This window comes from Enhydra lutris, unplaced genomic scaffold, assembly GCF_002288905.1.
Source record: "Enhydra lutris kenyoni isolate GAN:26980312 unplaced genomic scaffold, ASM228890v2 scaffoldscaffold15, whole genome shotgun sequence".
NCBI lineage: Eukaryota > Metazoa > Chordata > Mammalia > Carnivora > Mustelidae > Enhydra > Enhydra lutris.
The window spans coordinates 47,253,780-47,271,503 of record NW_019154099.1 but is presented as its reverse complement, the minus strand read 5'-3'; the positions used below and the strand labels follow the sequence as shown (position 1 = coordinate 47,271,503).

Here is a 17,724-nt window from a genome sequence, read left to right as displayed (position 1 = left end):
ATGGCTCCTTGCAATGCTGCATTGCAATAGCTGGGTCGTGTATGTTTGCCTTGTTCCTTAGTGGGCGGGCTCCACGTTCAGAAACCAATGAATAGATTACACTGGTCCTCACATATGAGGTTTTCATTGGAGACAGTTGTGCCACAAGGCAGGCAATGAAGTCGGGGACTGCTTTCTGATACATGACATTCTCGCCAGTGAAGAAAATGAATACCCTGGGGCAAGTTTTTTTTTTAATAAAATTAACAAATTTCATGCCTCAACTTGAAATTCAGAACTTGGCAGTGGCCAGAAATGAACAAAATAATCCTAGATTTCATGCACTGAGGATTGCAAAAGCCAAAGCCAATAGAAAATAAATTTCCTCTTGGATTGACTGCAATTATAAGATGTCGATGTGCATGATAAATATGACCATCCAGGAGTTCCTGGATCTTGAGAAAATATATTTGGGGGAGCAGTCTGGGCCTGTCTCCCCTGAATCATTATGTTAAGCATTCTCATATTTGTACAGTTGACATTCTAACTACATTTAATTACAGAGGTTGGGGATTATAGATATAGGCTCATTCAGAGAATACATATTGATGAGTGCTGTTAAATATTTAACATTTAGAGGGGAAGGCAGTAGAATTTCACAGGGAAGGAACATGCAGGCACCCGCGTGGTACCCAGGAGAAAGGATTCTGGGCACAATCTGTTGGAGTTGATTAGAAAAGTTGGCCACCAAACCATTTGGGCTGTGGAAACCCTCCAATGGTTCTTGGCATCCCCAGCTCCCGTTTTGTGACCACTACTCCAGAATACTACTATTTTCAGCATCCAATTGGATATTCCCATTTTTTGGTACCACTGTTTCTCAAATCCAGTAAACCATAAGCAGATTGAAGAAACCGATGTTCGCCATACCCCGAACTAGCTTCTGCATTTCCTGAGAGTGAGATCTTCCTTGTGTGCACTCATCTCAGTCCTATCTTTGTGTTTCTTTTCTTGCCCTCTACACCTAGGCACTGATATTGAGGCATGAAGTCCTATAAATCTTTAATTCCAACTCTGATGTGAGTGCTGTCTTCCTCTCTCCTCCTTTTCTCTTTCCATGCTGAGATAACCCCTCCAGTCTCTATCACTAGTCATTTTACCACTAGAATCCATCCTTTACTTGGCTGCCAGACTGCCACTTAGATCCCACTCATCTCTGAATGAGAGGATACCTGTGACTTGCCATTGCCTACAAGACAAGAGAAAGTCAACTCTTTGGCCTTTCAAACTGTGAACAGTCCAATCCCGACCAATCTTATCTCCCAGGACACACCAGCAAGAACTTTCTTTCAGTCTGTTCTCCTCAGAAGTTGCAGAACACATTGTATTTATTGTAATTTACATAATACTCATTTCCCAAACTGGTCTCACCAAGTGCTTATTCACTTGAGCAAGGGCAAGTTCACCTCTACTGGGATGAATCTCCTCTCTCAGAAATTTAGGCAAATGCAGAGCAGGGATAAGAACAAGCTAGTTGATGAAATTAACTTCCTCTAATCTCGTACCTTCCGTTCTTACTGATTACCTCTCCTCTGGCCATTGTCCTGTGGTTTTCAGCCTATCCTTGTCATCTCTTTGGTACGTTTCCGGTCCTGGATATTATTCCCCCCACTTTCTATTTTCTTTGCTATTTTTTTTTAAAGATTTTACTTATTTATGAGAGAGAGAGAGAATGAGCAAGGGGGAAGAGCAGAGGGAGAATGACAGGCAGACTCCATGCTGAGCGCAGAGCCTGATGCAGGGCTCCATCTCAGGGCCCTGAGATCATGAGTTTAGCTGAAACCAAGAGTCGGATGCTTAACAGACTGAGCCCCCCAGGTGCCACTGCTTTCTACTTCCTATTTTCTTCATACCTTCACAGGCTATTCACCTGAAAAAGGAACCATGGTGCATCTCCTTCAGCGGTATCTCTGTGGACATATCTCAACCCCTCAGTTGAGTTTAATCCACCCAATGCTAAGAGGTAGATCATATTATCTCCAGCTTGTTGATGAGAAAAGTGAGATTTATGAAGGTTAAATAATGTTCCTCAAGTAACACACAGGTAATAAATGGTTACAAACTGAGGGTTGCAAAAAGGGAGGTGGTGTGGGGAATGGGGTAACAGGGTGATGGACATTAAAGATGGACACTGGGTGTTATATGCAATTAATGAGTCATTGAATACTACATCAAAAACTAATGACGTACTGTATGTTGGCTAGTAGATTTAAACAAAAAAAAAAAATGGTGAAGTCAGGATTTGAATTCAGACAGCAATTCAAGGACTACTGCTCTTAACTGTGTTGTATTCACTTAACCAAAATCCCACTTTGAAAATCCCACATTTAATCTCTTTGGAAAATTTTGATTTCCCATGATCAGGCAGGAAAGTGCTTATTTCTTTTATGTCTACTATATGCACAGTCTAGAGTTAAGCACTGAAAAGGCACCTAAATAAATAACTTTTGAAGATAACCAGACATACTCAGATGCTGACCCATCTGGACATTTGGGTCATGTCATGGGTATTTTGGATGTTTTAATGGTCTAAACCTGCAGTGTCCAATACAGTAGCCACTAACCATATTATATAGTGATTAAAATGTACATTAATTAAAAATAAATGGAAAATATAGCTTCTCAGAAACACTAGCCATATATTAGATGCTCATGAGTACAAGTGACTAAATTTAGATTACTTAAAATTAAATAAAGTAAAAACTCCGTTTTTTAAAACTCACTAGAGATATTTCAAGTGCTCAATAGCCACATGTGGCTAGTGGCTACTATCTTGGACAGTATCGACACAGAACATTCCCACCATTACAGAAGATTCTATTACACAGGGCTGCAGTACTCTCTTTCTCCCAACATAACCCCATCAACCCACGTAGCCAGAGACCAAGGGTTAATTCCTAAACACTCAGTGGGAATTAATTTATGCATGGTTAAGAATCTGGGCTCTAAAGCCAAATCCTGGCATTGCAATTTACAAATTGTACAAACTTGGACACATCCCTTAGCTTATCTGGTCTCAGTTTTCCCATCTATACAATGGGAATCAAAATAATCCTATTTCATAGGATTGTTTTAAGGATTAAAAGTATAAAGTGATTACAGCCCTGCCTGGTGTAAAGCAAGCGTCCAATCATCATTAGCCATTACTGCTGCGGACGCGGTGTTCTCCAGATGGAACCCAGGACCACAGAGGGTAGAGTTCCTTACAACTCTCTCATGGTTTCAGAATTTGGATACTATGATTGTAAATGAGTAGCTAGACACATTCAAACATTCTCTGATGGACAACCTCAGGAAACACATATCTGAATCTTCAATCTCTAAAGGCAGTATTAGACACATATTAAATTGGGTCACCAAGAAATTGCTGAATACTTTATTCAGTAGACATAGTAATTCAATTAAAAATACTATAAGGCTGATTAATGAAGGGATAAATGTATTTCACTTTATGGAATGACCTTCTAGAAGTCAGCTCCTATGCATGATCCGTACCCTTAAAACGCACTGAGTATTGGTATTTGTAGAATTATTCCTAACATTCTTAGGACTATTGACAATTTCAGTTCTCCCATCTGATTGGGTATTACCCAAAGATTGTAGACTATAGAATATGTTTCTATTACTATGTCAACACAACACTGAGGAGTTTGGAACACTAAACTATTTTAAAAATAAGGAACTAATCTAACAATCAAGGACATTGAATTTGGAAAACCATGGAGACACATGCACAAGTGATAATATCAAGGGCTCCAAGCCGTCTCCACTGGCGGTTGATGGTTATAGATTTTGAGAGTACTTTTCCTACTGAAGCCAGTGATTTCTCTTATGGAACCATGGTCCTGCTTCTCTGGGAGGAAAGCCTTTAAGCTCGTGGGAAACTACAAGAGAGATAGATGCCGGGCTGAGATAGGGCAGAGTCAGTTTCTGACTGAGTCAATCTGAAAACCACATCAGCTCTGGTGATAATTGTTACAACCCAAGGTCTCACATCCACTAACTTATTCATGGCCATTGGACAGTATTCTTAGGCCTCTCATTATTTTGGTTCATTTCCTAATCATTGAGATTTTAGTAGACGATATTGACTGACTGTTTTGACACTTAATTATAGAGTGTTATTTTTCCAGAAGATCCTGAACCCTGGAGAATAAAAATGTGATGCATAGACATGCATCCCTTCTTGGCGTGATGTCATATATTCAGTGACTTGTTTTCATTTCTTTTTGCAATTTTCACTTCTTCAGAGGTTATAATAAAGAACATTCTTAGCGTAGCAAATTATTTAAATCCATGCAAAGAAAAAAAATTGAGGACATATCTTTTTTTATGTGGGATTTATATATAAGCTGTTATTTGAAGGACAAGGAATATTTCATGCTCTATTTTAATTTAAATTCTCTCCTGGCTACCTTACCAAGTATCTGTAGGCATGATATTTTTAAATGAATTATAAGCTCAAAGTTTTCATATATCATGAAGGTTCTCAAAGTTTAAATTACTCCCAAGGACATTTATATCTATTTCCCCTCCAGAGTAACCAATGCAAACATGCCTTTAACTATCAGAATAATTCACTGGTCCATCTCTTCTAACCTGGCTTCCACTGCTGGTTCCTTGGAGGGTTGTTGGTAATAAACAAGCCACAAAGTCAAAAAGATGAAGATAATAAGATTCTAAAAGTCTCTATAATTGTTGTAGAAACAAGCCTGAGGAAAATTAAAACTAATTTCAAAAATAACTCAAACGTAAAGACATGATCAGCAGCAGTTCTACTCCTGAGACAATCATGAATTAAAGGAGCTTTTACAGCAATTTGAAGAGCCATCTATCTGTGGATAGATACATATGGATACTTAATTTTACATATATACATAAAGGTAAATGTTATGTTTACAGGAAAAGAAATCTACCTTATTAACACTAGTATTTTTTTATTTTAAAAATTTTTATTTTTTATTTGAGAGACAGTGAGAGAGAAAGAGAGCGTACGAGTTGGGGGAGAGGGTGCAAAGGAAGAGAGAGAAGCAGACCATTCCCTGCTTAGCAAGGAGCCTGATGCAGGGCTCCAACCCAAGACCTTGGGATCACGATCTGAGCCGAAGGCAGATGCTTAACCATGTGAACCACCCAGGCGCCCAATATTAGTATTATTAGGACATTTAATTGAGCACTGCAACATCACACAGGATTTATTATTTGGTTTAAAATAAAGATTTTCACTTTAGCTGCTAATCAGGACTTTTACAGTGATCTAAACTCCTCAGAATTTCTCTCTTTCTTTTATTCTATTAAATCAGTCACTGCATGAAAGACTTTTTGGTTATGGCACCTCTGGGACTTGTTATAAGTTTCCCATTTGTGAATAGCCACATAGTTGAGTGCTTTCTTTAATAAGCCACTTATCTAGCTCTATTTATATTTTTCATTTTTTTGGTTTCTACAACACAACAATTTCTTCTACCTCATGCTACTCTTATTTCCTGGAATTGAAACTGCTAAGAAAGTCATCAAACTAATGTTCATAGTGTGTAAATTTTACTTGGGTTTCTGGGACTTTTGGAATTCATGTAATTCCATTCTAAGGAATCATCAAATTTTTTTTTTTTTTCTGGGCATGCCAAAAGCCAGACATCCTGTGTTTTCACTTAAATTTGAGACATAATAGTGAAAACAATCACAATTTATTAAAATCAGATGTCCATCATTCAAAACAAGGTCTTTTGGATATAATTATCAAATTAAACCATTTATCTATAGAAAACACTGACACTGAAGTAGAAATCAGAAGCAAAAATCCTCGGCACAAAGGCAATTCTCATCCTTTGTGATATGGTCTGCTTTCTCCCGGTAAACTAAGCCCTTCTGTTGCTGGTTCTCATAGAAATTGGAGTGCTTAATAAGGCATAAGAGGGATTTCAGTGAACTTCCTATTATAAATGGAATATCTTGCATCTTAAGGAATGTTTTACTTGCAAAAATAGGTTTGCCTTGTTACAGGCCATTGGTAGGTGTGATCATTGATAGCACCATGGATTCCAACCTGAAAGTCTAGTTCAGAATTTCATACTTGCAGTCATCAGTAATTATAAATTGAATAGGAGTTGAATATGTGGGAACCGGAATAGATGTTTGTACAAGACTTGGCACTGGGGGCAAAGGAAATTCACATGCACCTTTGAATGACTACTTGTCTATTGCACCAAATACTTTTAAAATTGATGTGTTTTGCCTGCTTTGATCCATGGGAAAATCTGCCTGATGCAGACCAGAAATCTCAGTCCCACGAATCCCTTCAGTCGTTGCCTCAAGATGAACATTAATGAGTGTTCAGAGGTGAGGAAACGCCTGTTTCTGTGTTTGCTGAACAGCCTCTGACATTATACCATCCTTCAGGCATTAACCCAACGGCACCACATAAAAATACTTTCACATATGCAGAGTTCAGAAGTAACCCATTCTCTAAACTTAGGAAATTGATAGCAAATGTAGCTCTTGAAAGGCTGCTGGGTACCCGCCAACTATTTTCTTTCTTGCTTTCTTTACTTTTTTTCCTGCTCACTGAGTAGTTAGTACTGCTTGTGCATTCTGCTAGCATTACAGAGAGAACACAGCATATGATAAATGTCCACGAGAAAAGAGAAATAGTGAATCAATGAGTATAAAAGGAAGACAGGGAGTAGGGCGGGGTTAGATTTCAACTGATAGAAAATAACTTTTTTTTTTTTTTAATCTCTCTTGGTGCTTTTAGGAATGCACAAGGGCAAAAGCAAGTTCTGTAGCTAACGATGAGATCAGATTCTAAAATAATTGCTTTGGCTTTTGCTCCTCAATTTAAGAGTTGTGTTTCTAGACTATATTAATGAAAAGGCTCTTGTCTGATATAAGGCGGAGACCAAGAAGCCTTGAAGCTTGCTGCTAAAAATAATTCTTAAATTTTTCTTTTTCTTCAGCTGAAAGGAAATGATTTCCTATGTTTTGGGTCTAGAGGTTTTTAAAACATGGCATTTCGGGATCTATCAACTAAAGTCACATCATATTTACTATGGAATTCTTTGTCAGGAAAAAAACTTACCAGATTTATATTATAGAATTTCATGCTACAGAGTCTTTGAAAGAGGAGCATCTTATACAAATGTTTGAAATAGTTCTTTGTGTTTATTTTATATCCTGCTGAAACGCAACATCACACAGCACTGGGTAGTTTATAAAAAGAGAACTCAAGTTTATTTACTAGGAACACTAAATGTTTATCTAGCAACACACGCAAACACAAAGTTGTGAATATATTAAATACCTTGAAGACAAACAACTCTTTCAGGTCCTAAGAAAGTAGTATGTGCCCAGAAATGGCCATTTATCACACAGGACTAGTCATTTGACTTACCTACCACAGCTTCCTGGCGTCTGGCTCTAATTTACAACTTGATAGCAGTTGTCACAATGAAGGAACCAGGTTCATTATCTGATTTGTTTCTGCCATCCCTGCACTCACGAGTCCATTAACAACAGGGATATGTGTTTTTTAAATTACTGAATTAGTCATACTTCCATTAAAAGAGGAGACCTACAAAGTGAAATAAAGCAGTCTTGTACGACATTGCCTTCCATTTCTCTGTCTAGTGTGTCACTGATTCCATCAGAGAACGTACCAGGAGCTCTCTTTTCAGTAGGCAGGCCCTCGTCTGCTCTAGCCTCATGCTGAAACCAGAACAAGGCCCACACCAGGCACTCAGTAAACAAGTGTTGTCTTCCTGAATCTCAGGAGATGGATGGAGGGTACTCAGAGCAGGGGCTCTGGGCCAGGCACAGGTATAGTGCCCACCCAAGACTTCATGTTCGGGGCTCTCGTGCCAGTTTTCTGTCTTTGGGCTGTCTTAGACTTAACAACTGGCTAGCTTGAAAGGAGGAAGCCCAGAAAGTTTGATACCACTGACTTGTCTGGACTATGAGTGCTTAAGGCCTAAACTAAAAATACAAGCTGCTTTGCTGGCTTTTCTTTTCCTCTCCTTCCTTCCCCTCCACTCCTTCCTTCCTTTTCTACTTCTCCTTCTTCTTTTTCTATTGGAGGACAGCTATAGATCAGGGAACCGAACCTTTTCTTGAGGAAAATGAACACAAATTCTCTAAATCTTCTCAATTCAAGTCAGCGACAGTGGTAGTGGTGAAACTTGTTCATAAAACATTCAAAAAAAAAAAAAAAAACCCAAATCAAATACGTATTTACGAATCACTGACAGGTCACACTAGATCCACTGAAATTGTCACAGGGAACGTGTGACTCTTTGGGACCTCTAAGGTGTTCAGCAATACTATGTCATGGCTGCCTAACAGCAATTATGTCTGACAATGTTAATTCAATACAGTCTTATTTACTGTTCTAGATCTCCCAAGGTAGGGCTTCCCTGACACTCTGGTCTAGATTAAGTCCCCCAGCTCCATAGATACTTAGCATCTGTGCTTCTATTTTCCTAACACTTTATCACAGTTGATTATAACTCATTGTCCTGCATTAAGTTCCCCTAGGGTAAAAAATGTACTCAATTGAGTAAGAAGCTAGACACATACATTTTTTACCCTAGGGCAATTTTTTTTTTTTTAAACCCTAGTGAATTGAATTAATAGGTTAGGATCATTAGAGTCTTGGGATAGCCTGAAATATTAGGCTGCGATGTCCAGACACAAACATATTCAGGTCTCACTTTTATGGAACGATCGCAATGCTAGTCTTATATTTGCTTAGTAAGCATCCTCCAACACTTTAGTGATAAAAAACAAAAAAATGTTACAGAACAAACAGAATGCCTGCCTTTGCTCTCATCAGCATCTCCCTCCCCATATCCTTTTCTTCTCTCTCCAGTTCTCACAGTCTATAAAGTCTTAGAAGCTACCAGATGTTTGGAAGGGGCTGCCCCCCACCTCCTAGATTTTAAAGTAGACGCAAGACTTATTGCCATTACGTAAATGTAATTTTGGCTTTAACTTTTGCGCTTCTGAGCTGGGTGTAATCTGCCCCCTGGTCCTTTGTCAAACAGAACAGCTCTTATCTGTGGAGTGTTGGTATCAATGCCAAACACTCAAAATAACCACAGGATAGGACCGAAAACAAGTTCTGCCCACAAACGGTTTCCTTTTAGGAAATTTTAATTTACATAAACATTTTCTAGGAAAATGCTTTTGCATTCAGGCAACATTCAAAGGCTAAGCTGGAATCCGCTGAGTATGAACTGACAGCAACACCTGGGGTAGCACCCAAGCTGTGCCTGTCAGTGCCTCAAATTTCATTGTTCTCTTCCTGCATTGCGCCTGGTAGTGAGAGAAGACTGCACCCCACACTTGGGTCTCTGAGGTCCTACCCAGCTCAGGGGAGTGGCCTAGCATGCCCATCCACTTATGTGTCCCAAGTTGTGGCTGGGCTGGACTCCGTCCTGGGGAATCCCACCTGCTTCTAGAAAGCAGCCAACTGTTCTGGCAGAGATGAACTGAGTGAACTGACTTTCATGTTCTCTAAAATGGGTCTAGAAGCATCTTCTTCAAAGTTGTCAGCAACTTTTCAAAAAAAACCCAAAAGCCTTTTATCTAAAGCTCTTTTTCCTACAATAGTTAGTTGATAAAAAATCTTTTGAACACCCACTCTAGGCAGGGGCACAGAATTAAACGTCCTCAAGGAAAACTGTGAAAATGCCTCCCGAGAAGACTCCTGATTGTTTTCTACGACTACAAAGAAATGAAAATTGACAAACTACAGAACTTCAGAAGTGAATGGAATGCCATTAGGGTTTTTAGCTGAACACTTAAGACATTTCACTTTGTCTGTGAATTGCCTTTCTTTTGACAAATCCAACAACAAATGAATTCGAAACAATTAAAACTCATTTGCAATTAATTTGTGTCAGGGTAAAGATTATGAAAATGTGCCACCGGTTCAGTTCTTGCTTTTATTGACTGTTCGTTGCATGGTGCTATTAACCTTTTCGATGAGCACATAATTTAAAAATAGAACACTATAAAAATGTATAAGCTGGGGCATGAATGTAGGGGACAGAAATGGTGCATTCGACTCACAGCAACAGGAGGGAAGGGGATTGATGAAAAGATGGTAGAAGCCCAAGTTGCCAACAGAGAAAGATACATACAGATGCCAACCAGAGAATGGGGTTTCGATATAATTATTGTTGGGTTACTGACTTGCTCCCCGGTCTTCTCTGCTGCATTCGTGAACCCCCTGAAACACTGTCATCTTAGATGCATATGTGTGGAAAACAGAGTTGGCACATTTGACTGATTTATATAATCAACTTGTGAACGAACACTTCACGTCGGGAGAAGTATTAGCAAGAACATATTTTGCTCCAAAAGTCTGTGTTGGTGGTCAATTCTCAGTGCCATAGCAAAACCAGAAGAAAGAAAGAAAGAAAGAAGAAGGATTTTTCTCACTGATATCTAAGACTAATAAAAAACCATGAGGTAGGGTATGAGATATATTAATGGAGGGCTAACCACCAGGTTCCCTTTTCATTAAAGTACAACCAATGCACGGTGGGTTCAAATTTTAGTTTTTAAATCAAATGGCTTTTCAGACATTCAATTCCACATCTAATGGGCAACCAGGAAACCCAGCTGAATGAAAGTATAAAGATTTGTTTTATGTTAAAATAGCCAACCAGCACTGAGGAGAAAAAGCCAAAAGGAAGTCACCATCGCTCTTATAAATTAAAAGCCTATAATCTCATTCTTAATCATGTCCTGCTCTAAGTAACAAAATCCACACACTCACTTTCATCAATAAGGTGCAGGCTAAGCAAAGACAATTTAACTGTGCTATAAATTCAGGTAGTTTCAACAGAAAAGTATGAATAATCTGTATGACTCAAAGTGGGATGCTACAAGGTTTAATCTGTTTTTAAAATATGCAAATATTTTTAGATTTCTTGATGAGAGAGTACTTTTTGATTAGCATTATTTGGTTGGAGTGTCTTTGCCAAAATTAATCTAAATATATATTCTAGAACATCAAGTTATTCTTATATTTTAATTCATACTCCCATCCAAAATCTTAGCAAAGAGTCCTATCATGTTTGAGTTAGAAGGGTACCTTAACGATTAACTTTTTAAAACACTTCCTCATTTTTCAAATAAAGTAACCCAAGATCATGCAAACAGATTTTATACTCCCACTACAGGGAGTAGAGAACAGCATTTCAATTTATTCTCCCTGAAATGATTTCTGGGGTTTTGTTAAGATGAGTTCCATTTGAATCTACCCACTCTCAAATCTTTTTTTAAAACTTCAAAACCATTTTCTTTGGCGTTTCTAAGCGTAACAGCACGTTAGCCGGTGGGTGACACAGACAAAGCCGAAGGCTTGTAACCTAAGCACATCTTCGTACACGGGGCTTAGGTTTCACTCCATTCCAACACGTCTTAGATGTCCCCCACCCCTACCCGAATCTTAGATGTCAGAAGGCGTTAGGCGTGCCTTCTGGTTTCGAGGTTTGCATAAATGATGCCGCAGGACAGATGTCGCGATGAGCGCCGCTCCGCCTGTCACCGCGCAATTGCAAGTCAATGCAATTGAAATACTTTATTTGAAGGCCATTTGACAGAGCGGGGAGAAAACACATTTACTCTTTCAAGGCCTCTGTGTTTTCCAGGGAGAAGCCTGCCTGTAAAATGTGTCCTTTTATCCTTGGATAGCAATTTGGGAAATATCTTTTGACAGAGCGACTCCCTGAGTGATTTCTGCAACCCAAGACGTTGCCTGCATCATCCCCAGCCTCTCTGCTCCTACCTTCCCAAGACGGCAAGGCTCTTCGGAGCCGTTGAGCCGGAAGCATTCTTCTCCACAGAATGGGGAAGGAAATTTGCATATTTTAGCAAAAATATTTGAGCTCGTTTTATCATGGACGTTTAAGGAAGGAGTTGTTTACTAATATCTGTGACTACGATGCGGTAATGCAAATAAGAACCAGTGCTGTGGATTTGTTTTTAATGAGATTTTTTTTTCCTTCCCCTAACTTGTCCCTTTCCACAGGAAAGCTCCCAGAAATTCAACAAAGATACCTTTCCCTTTGCCAGAGAGATCAGCGAATTCAATATGGGACCCTCCTTCACAACATACCATGGTTTCTTCTTCTGCGTCTTATTTTTTGGATTTAGAAAAGGAAGAACAAATGCAAAATCCTGTTAAACATTTGCTAAAAGCTACTTCCTGGTTCTGTATTGAATTCACTTGGTTTCTCTACGTCATCGCGACGTCGGAGTCACGCATCAGGCCCACCACCCCGTCGGAGATCTACGTCGGCGTCATGACGTCACAGCTCCGCGGGAACGCCCCTTACCTATGAACAGATTCCATTCGGTGTCCAGATCAGCCTGATTGGCCAGGCAGCCCTTCATGACGTTGAGGCAGTAGTTCTTGCAAGGTCTCACGGTGGGAAGACCTCGGCAGTACGGGCAGTAGAGCATCTTCATGAGGGCTCGGATGCACCCCGGGGTCGGGCTGACCTGCCGATTGATTGAGAAAAAAAAGAAAATCAGAACTAAGAAGTTCGGGAGGGAGACAAAGAGAAGATAGAACTCATTTTCTCCTTGAAAAAAGCAAAAAAAGGAGAAATGGCTCCGAGAAACGCCAGCAGCTACTAGGATCTTAACCCTTTGTCATACGGATCTCGAAGCCAGGCAGGTCGACGTGGTAATGATCAGTTTTCGTGAGGTGTCCCCATCCACATTTTGATATCTGTGTCATTGCAATACAGCCCTGAAACCTGGACGCTGTTTCATTGCAACAGAACGTGAAATGAGGTAATGCATGTGAAAGCAATTTGTAAAGTTAAAAGCTCCATAAAAATGTAGGTATGATTAAAGTTTAATGTGACACCTTTGGAAAATTTTCCAACTGGTTATTTGACCCTGTTTCTAAAGGAGGCTGGCAGATCTACTTCCTTTGTACCTAACTTTTTAAAAAGGATCAATATCAACTCGTCTGGCATTTCTAAGACCCAGGCCTGCTTAGAAGCAATAGGAACGGCTCAGGCAATGTCTTCAGGCATTTGAAGCTTTGCGGTTCTGGGAACTTTGTGGAAAATGGACCCAGGGTTGAATGTAGGAAGAAATCCTCGCCGTACTTCACAGGAGCTTCAGCCAGCAATGAAGTGGCATTTGCCTTGAATGAGAAAAGCTGAGGGACCTCTAAGTTAATCAATTCTAGGCCAATAAAATCTTTTCTGGACTCATTGAAAATTCTTTTTTTTTTTTTAAGATTTTATTTATTTATTTATTTATTTATTTGACAGACAGAGATCACAAGTAGAGAGACAGGCAGGCAGAGAGAGAGGGGGAAGCAGGCTCCCCACTGAGCAGAGAGCCCGATGCAGGACTCAATCCCAGGACCCTGAGATCATGACCTGAGCCAAAGGCAGAGGCTTAACTCACTGAGCCACCCAAGCAACCCTCATTGAAATTTCTAATTTGACTTCAATTTGACTTCTCATTTGACTTTCCAGAGGAAAGATTATTTAAAGCAGCATGAACCAATGACAGAAGAAGATACAGAAAGCTCTTTTTATGACTAGACACAAAATTATTACCGTATTTATCTGGTCAGTTCCTATAATTTTGGTATCTTAGTTAAGTAACCATCTGTTACTGATCTTGTGTTCCAGATCTGAGAAAAAGCCTAACTTGTATCATTTGGATCTGTTGGAGAGTTACAGTCTTATCAGACAGACCTGGGCCCACAGGTGGCATTTCTATGTCAAGAACACGTGGATACTGACAAAGCATAACGTCAAAGTAAAGGTGAGACAATAAAAGGTAGTTCTGTGTAAGGAGGTACTTGCCACCACTAGAGCCAATCTCTGTCGTTTTATTCTTTACCTAGAAACCTCATGTGAATTTGTTTTTAGCTTTTTAACTTGAGTGTAGTTGACACGCAATTTACATTAGTTTCAAGTGTACAACATAGAGATTCAACATCTCTATACTTTATGCTGTGCTTACCTTAATGTAGCTACCATCTGTCCCCATACAACACTATTATAATACTACTGACTGTATTCCCTAGGCTGTACCTTCCTGTGGCTTATTCATTCCACAACTGGAAGCCTTTTTCTCCCGTTCCCCTTCACCCGCTTTGCCCCTTATCCTCTTCCTTCTGGCAACCATCAGTTTGTTCTCTGATTCTACTTTTTGTTTGCTTATTCCCTTGTTTTGTTTTTTTCAGATTCCACTTATGAGTGAAATCATATGGTATTTGTCTTTCTTCACCTTCGAGGTTTTTTTTTTTTTAAGATTTTATTTATTTATTCTTTTTTTAAAGATTTATTTATTTATTTTATTTCTTTGACAGATCATAAGTAGGCAGAGAGGCAGGCAAAGAGAGAGGGGGAAGCAGGCTCCCTGCTAGCAGAGAGCCTGTTGTAGGGCTCGATCCCAGAACCCTGGGATCATGACCTGAGCCGAAGGCAGAGGCTTAACCCACTGAGCCACCCAGGCACCCCTATTTATTTATTCTTAAGAGAGAGAGAGAGAGAGAGAGAGAGAGAGAGGCAGAGGCAGAGGCAGAGGGAGAAGCAGGCTCCCCAAGGAGCAGGGAGCCTGATGTGGGACTCAGTCCCAGGACTCTGGGATCATGACCTGAGCCAAAGGGAGACACTTAACCATCTGAGCCACCCAGGCACCCCACCTTTGAGGGATTTTTTTGTAACATTCTCTTACTTTTATGATGTATACTGACAAAGCCCTTAAAACACTGTTTCAGAAAATAAAGCTATTTATTTAGGCGCTGAAAATTCTGGTTGTTCTTTTGATTTTTTTTTTTCCATTTTCTTTCCAAAATTGTATAGAAGTTTTCAAACATAAAGAAAAACTGAAAGACTGTTATAATGTACACCTATAACCTCACTTAATATTTTCCTATACTTCTTTTTTCATATATCCTCCCATCCTTATATCTATCTATTAATCTAATCTTACTTTTTATGCATTCAAGAAGTATCCTTTTGAATTTTACTTTTCCTTGTAGTTTAATGCTGGCTTTAATAAAGATAGCATTGACATGATCAACAACAGAAAGTTAGCATATTAAGTACTCCAAATCAAAAAGTACAGTAAAATATAATTAACCTTAATGATATTTAGAGAATGGCTTAGTATCCATTAATTTTACAACTTATCTTCCAATGAGAGAATGAAACAAACAAACAAACCCATGAGAACAAAATTGAAGGGTCTGGTGACTTTTAACTTGAGGACACATTTGTGTCACAATATCATCTTCCCCAGAGGAGCTATTTTGTGAAAACACCAAATTTTATCCACACCTGAACAATATTATCTTAAAACTTTCTTTCATCCCCTTGGATCCCAAGTCATTCACAGAAAATAGAGAAAATAAATCTGTATTCTCCATATAGGATTTAGGTGGAATTTCAGATTCTTGTGCATTTTACTTATTTGATATGGTGGCCATCCTAAAAATTTGTGTCTGTAGGATTTTATTTTCCATAGCCATGTGACATCTGTCCTGACCCTGATGCCTTTCTCCTGGAGTCCAACCCTATTTTCACGCAAGGTGGCTAAGGAATTTCCTCCTTCGACTCTGTTGGATTTTTGGTTTTCTGGCTGTTGGTATTACACAGTGCTTTGCATCTTCTCCCCCAGTATGCCAGTGTAAACTGGGAGCATTTGTCAATACTAGGGATCTCTTAGGTAGTGTGGACTCTGTCATCATTATAACCTGAGCTGCTCTGCAAAACATGCAGGCACTGTGATTATGATTTGGGTGCTCAGTAAGTGCTTTTGAATTGAACTCTCTATTGTGTTTCTCAATTTCTTGGCCACATTGATATTCTAAGAAGAAAAGACAGATAGTTGTATACATCTTAGCATTCAGTTGTTACTTTTTAAGTTTGTTTTCAAAGGTAATCATTGATTGCATTAATTCCAAAGCTTTTTTGTTTTGTTTTGTTTTAAATTGTATTGGACCCAGTAGTTTTCTCAGTCTGACATTTTAGAAGAGTTTCCAACTCAGGGTTGCAACCAACAGAGAAAATTGAACAGCGTTAATAACCCAAAAGAACAATGTTGTTCAAGTTAAATGTGACTCTTTCAGTACCTTTGGAAATGACATCCCTCCCGGTCAAACAAAGGGCATTGGAAGAAGAAGAAAATGGAGTGTGGAGGATCAAAGTTTAAGCTTTCATGTTCACAGGCGCGTATTTGTTGAATTGACATAGCTGCATGTGTGAATTAAAATAAAATAAAAAAATCATCACTTCAAACTGAAGACTTTTAGAAGTAATCCTCTGAAAAGAAGGTTGCTTTCAGTGTCAGTTGTGTGAGGGGTGTTTCTATTTTAAAATATTTTATAGTGTTTTATAATGGTACGCTAGCGATTTAAAAAAAATACCTTTTTATTTTGAAATCAATATAGACACACAAGACGCTGCAAAAACAGCAGAGTCCTGGGTACCCTTCCCTCACCAATGCCACTTGATAGTGACATATCCAACAGCTGTGGTGTGGGGCACCTGGGTGGCTCACTTGATTAAGCATCTGACTCTAGATTTCAGCTCAGGTCTGTGACTTCAGGGTCGTGGGATGGAGACCTGCGTTGGGCTCCACCCTCACCGTGGAGTCTGCTTGAGATTCTTTCTCTCCCTCTCTCTCTGCCCCTCCCCATTCTAAAGCTCTTTCTCTCTAAAATAAATAAATATATCTTTTTAAAAAATAGCCATAGTACAATATCAAAACAAGGAAACGGACCTGGGCATGTTGCCATGAACTAGTCCACAGCCCTTATTCAGTTTTCGTGATTTTTTCAACCAACATTCATTTGTGTGTGTGCATGTGTGTGTACACATCTGTGCAATTTTATTCCATATACAGATTTGTGTCACGATACCACAATCAACCTAAAGAACCTTTCATCACCACAAAAGAACTCCTTGGTGCTACTTCCACACTAGCCCTGGTTCCTGTCACCTGGCAATAATCCATTTTCCATCTCAATTATGTCATTTGAAATGACAATTATGTCATTTCAAAAATGGCATATAAGTGGAATCACATAGTTGTCATCTTTTAAACTTTATTTTTTTTTAAACTGACCATAATGCCTTTGAGGTCCATCCAAATTGTTCCTCATTCCTTTTTATTGCTGAGGAATATTCCTTTGTTTGGATATAACAGTATTTGTTCAACTCTTCATTCACTGAAGGATACCAGGGTTGTTCTGGTAGTTGGCTATTAGAAATAAAATTTCTATGAACATTCATACATAGATGTTAACATGAATGTAAGTTTCCGTTTCTCTGGGATAATGCTCAAGAGTGCAACTGATGGGTCAATTCCTTGCATCTTGGGCTGAGTCCTTCTGTTAACTTCTTTTGAAGCTGTTTGTATACAAGGACATCAATAATCATTGTATAGTTGGCATTATAACTGACCAGTTTTTGTAATCATACAATTTGTAACTAAGTTTTCTTGTAAAATAACAGAAAAATAAATAAAAGAGCATAAAAATAATTGAGCTCTTAGTTTGCAATCTTGTGCTTTTCTGTTGTTCGTGTTTCTTTTTTAAAAGGTTAAACCAAGATACACTGAAACATGACAGGAAATACAAAAGGAACCCTTTTGTAAAGTTGTACTGGGAGAGAGAACTAAGACCTTCTACTTAGC

The 17,724-nt window shown here is 39.0% G+C and overlaps 1 protein-coding gene across 1 annotated transcript in view; it reads right to left on the bottom strand.

The window, feature by feature from the left end:
- LOC111146965 (glypican 6) overlaps nt 1-17,724 on the bottom strand; it is a 1,144,597-nt gene that overhangs the window by 330,809 nt on the left and 796,064 nt on the right. Inside the window, exon 4 of the mRNA XM_022502741.1 lies at nt 12,384-12,549. Coding sequence (XP_022358449.1) covers nt 12,384-12,549 — 166 coding nt within the window. The remainder of the gene's footprint in view (nt 1-12,383; nt 12,550-17,724) is intronic.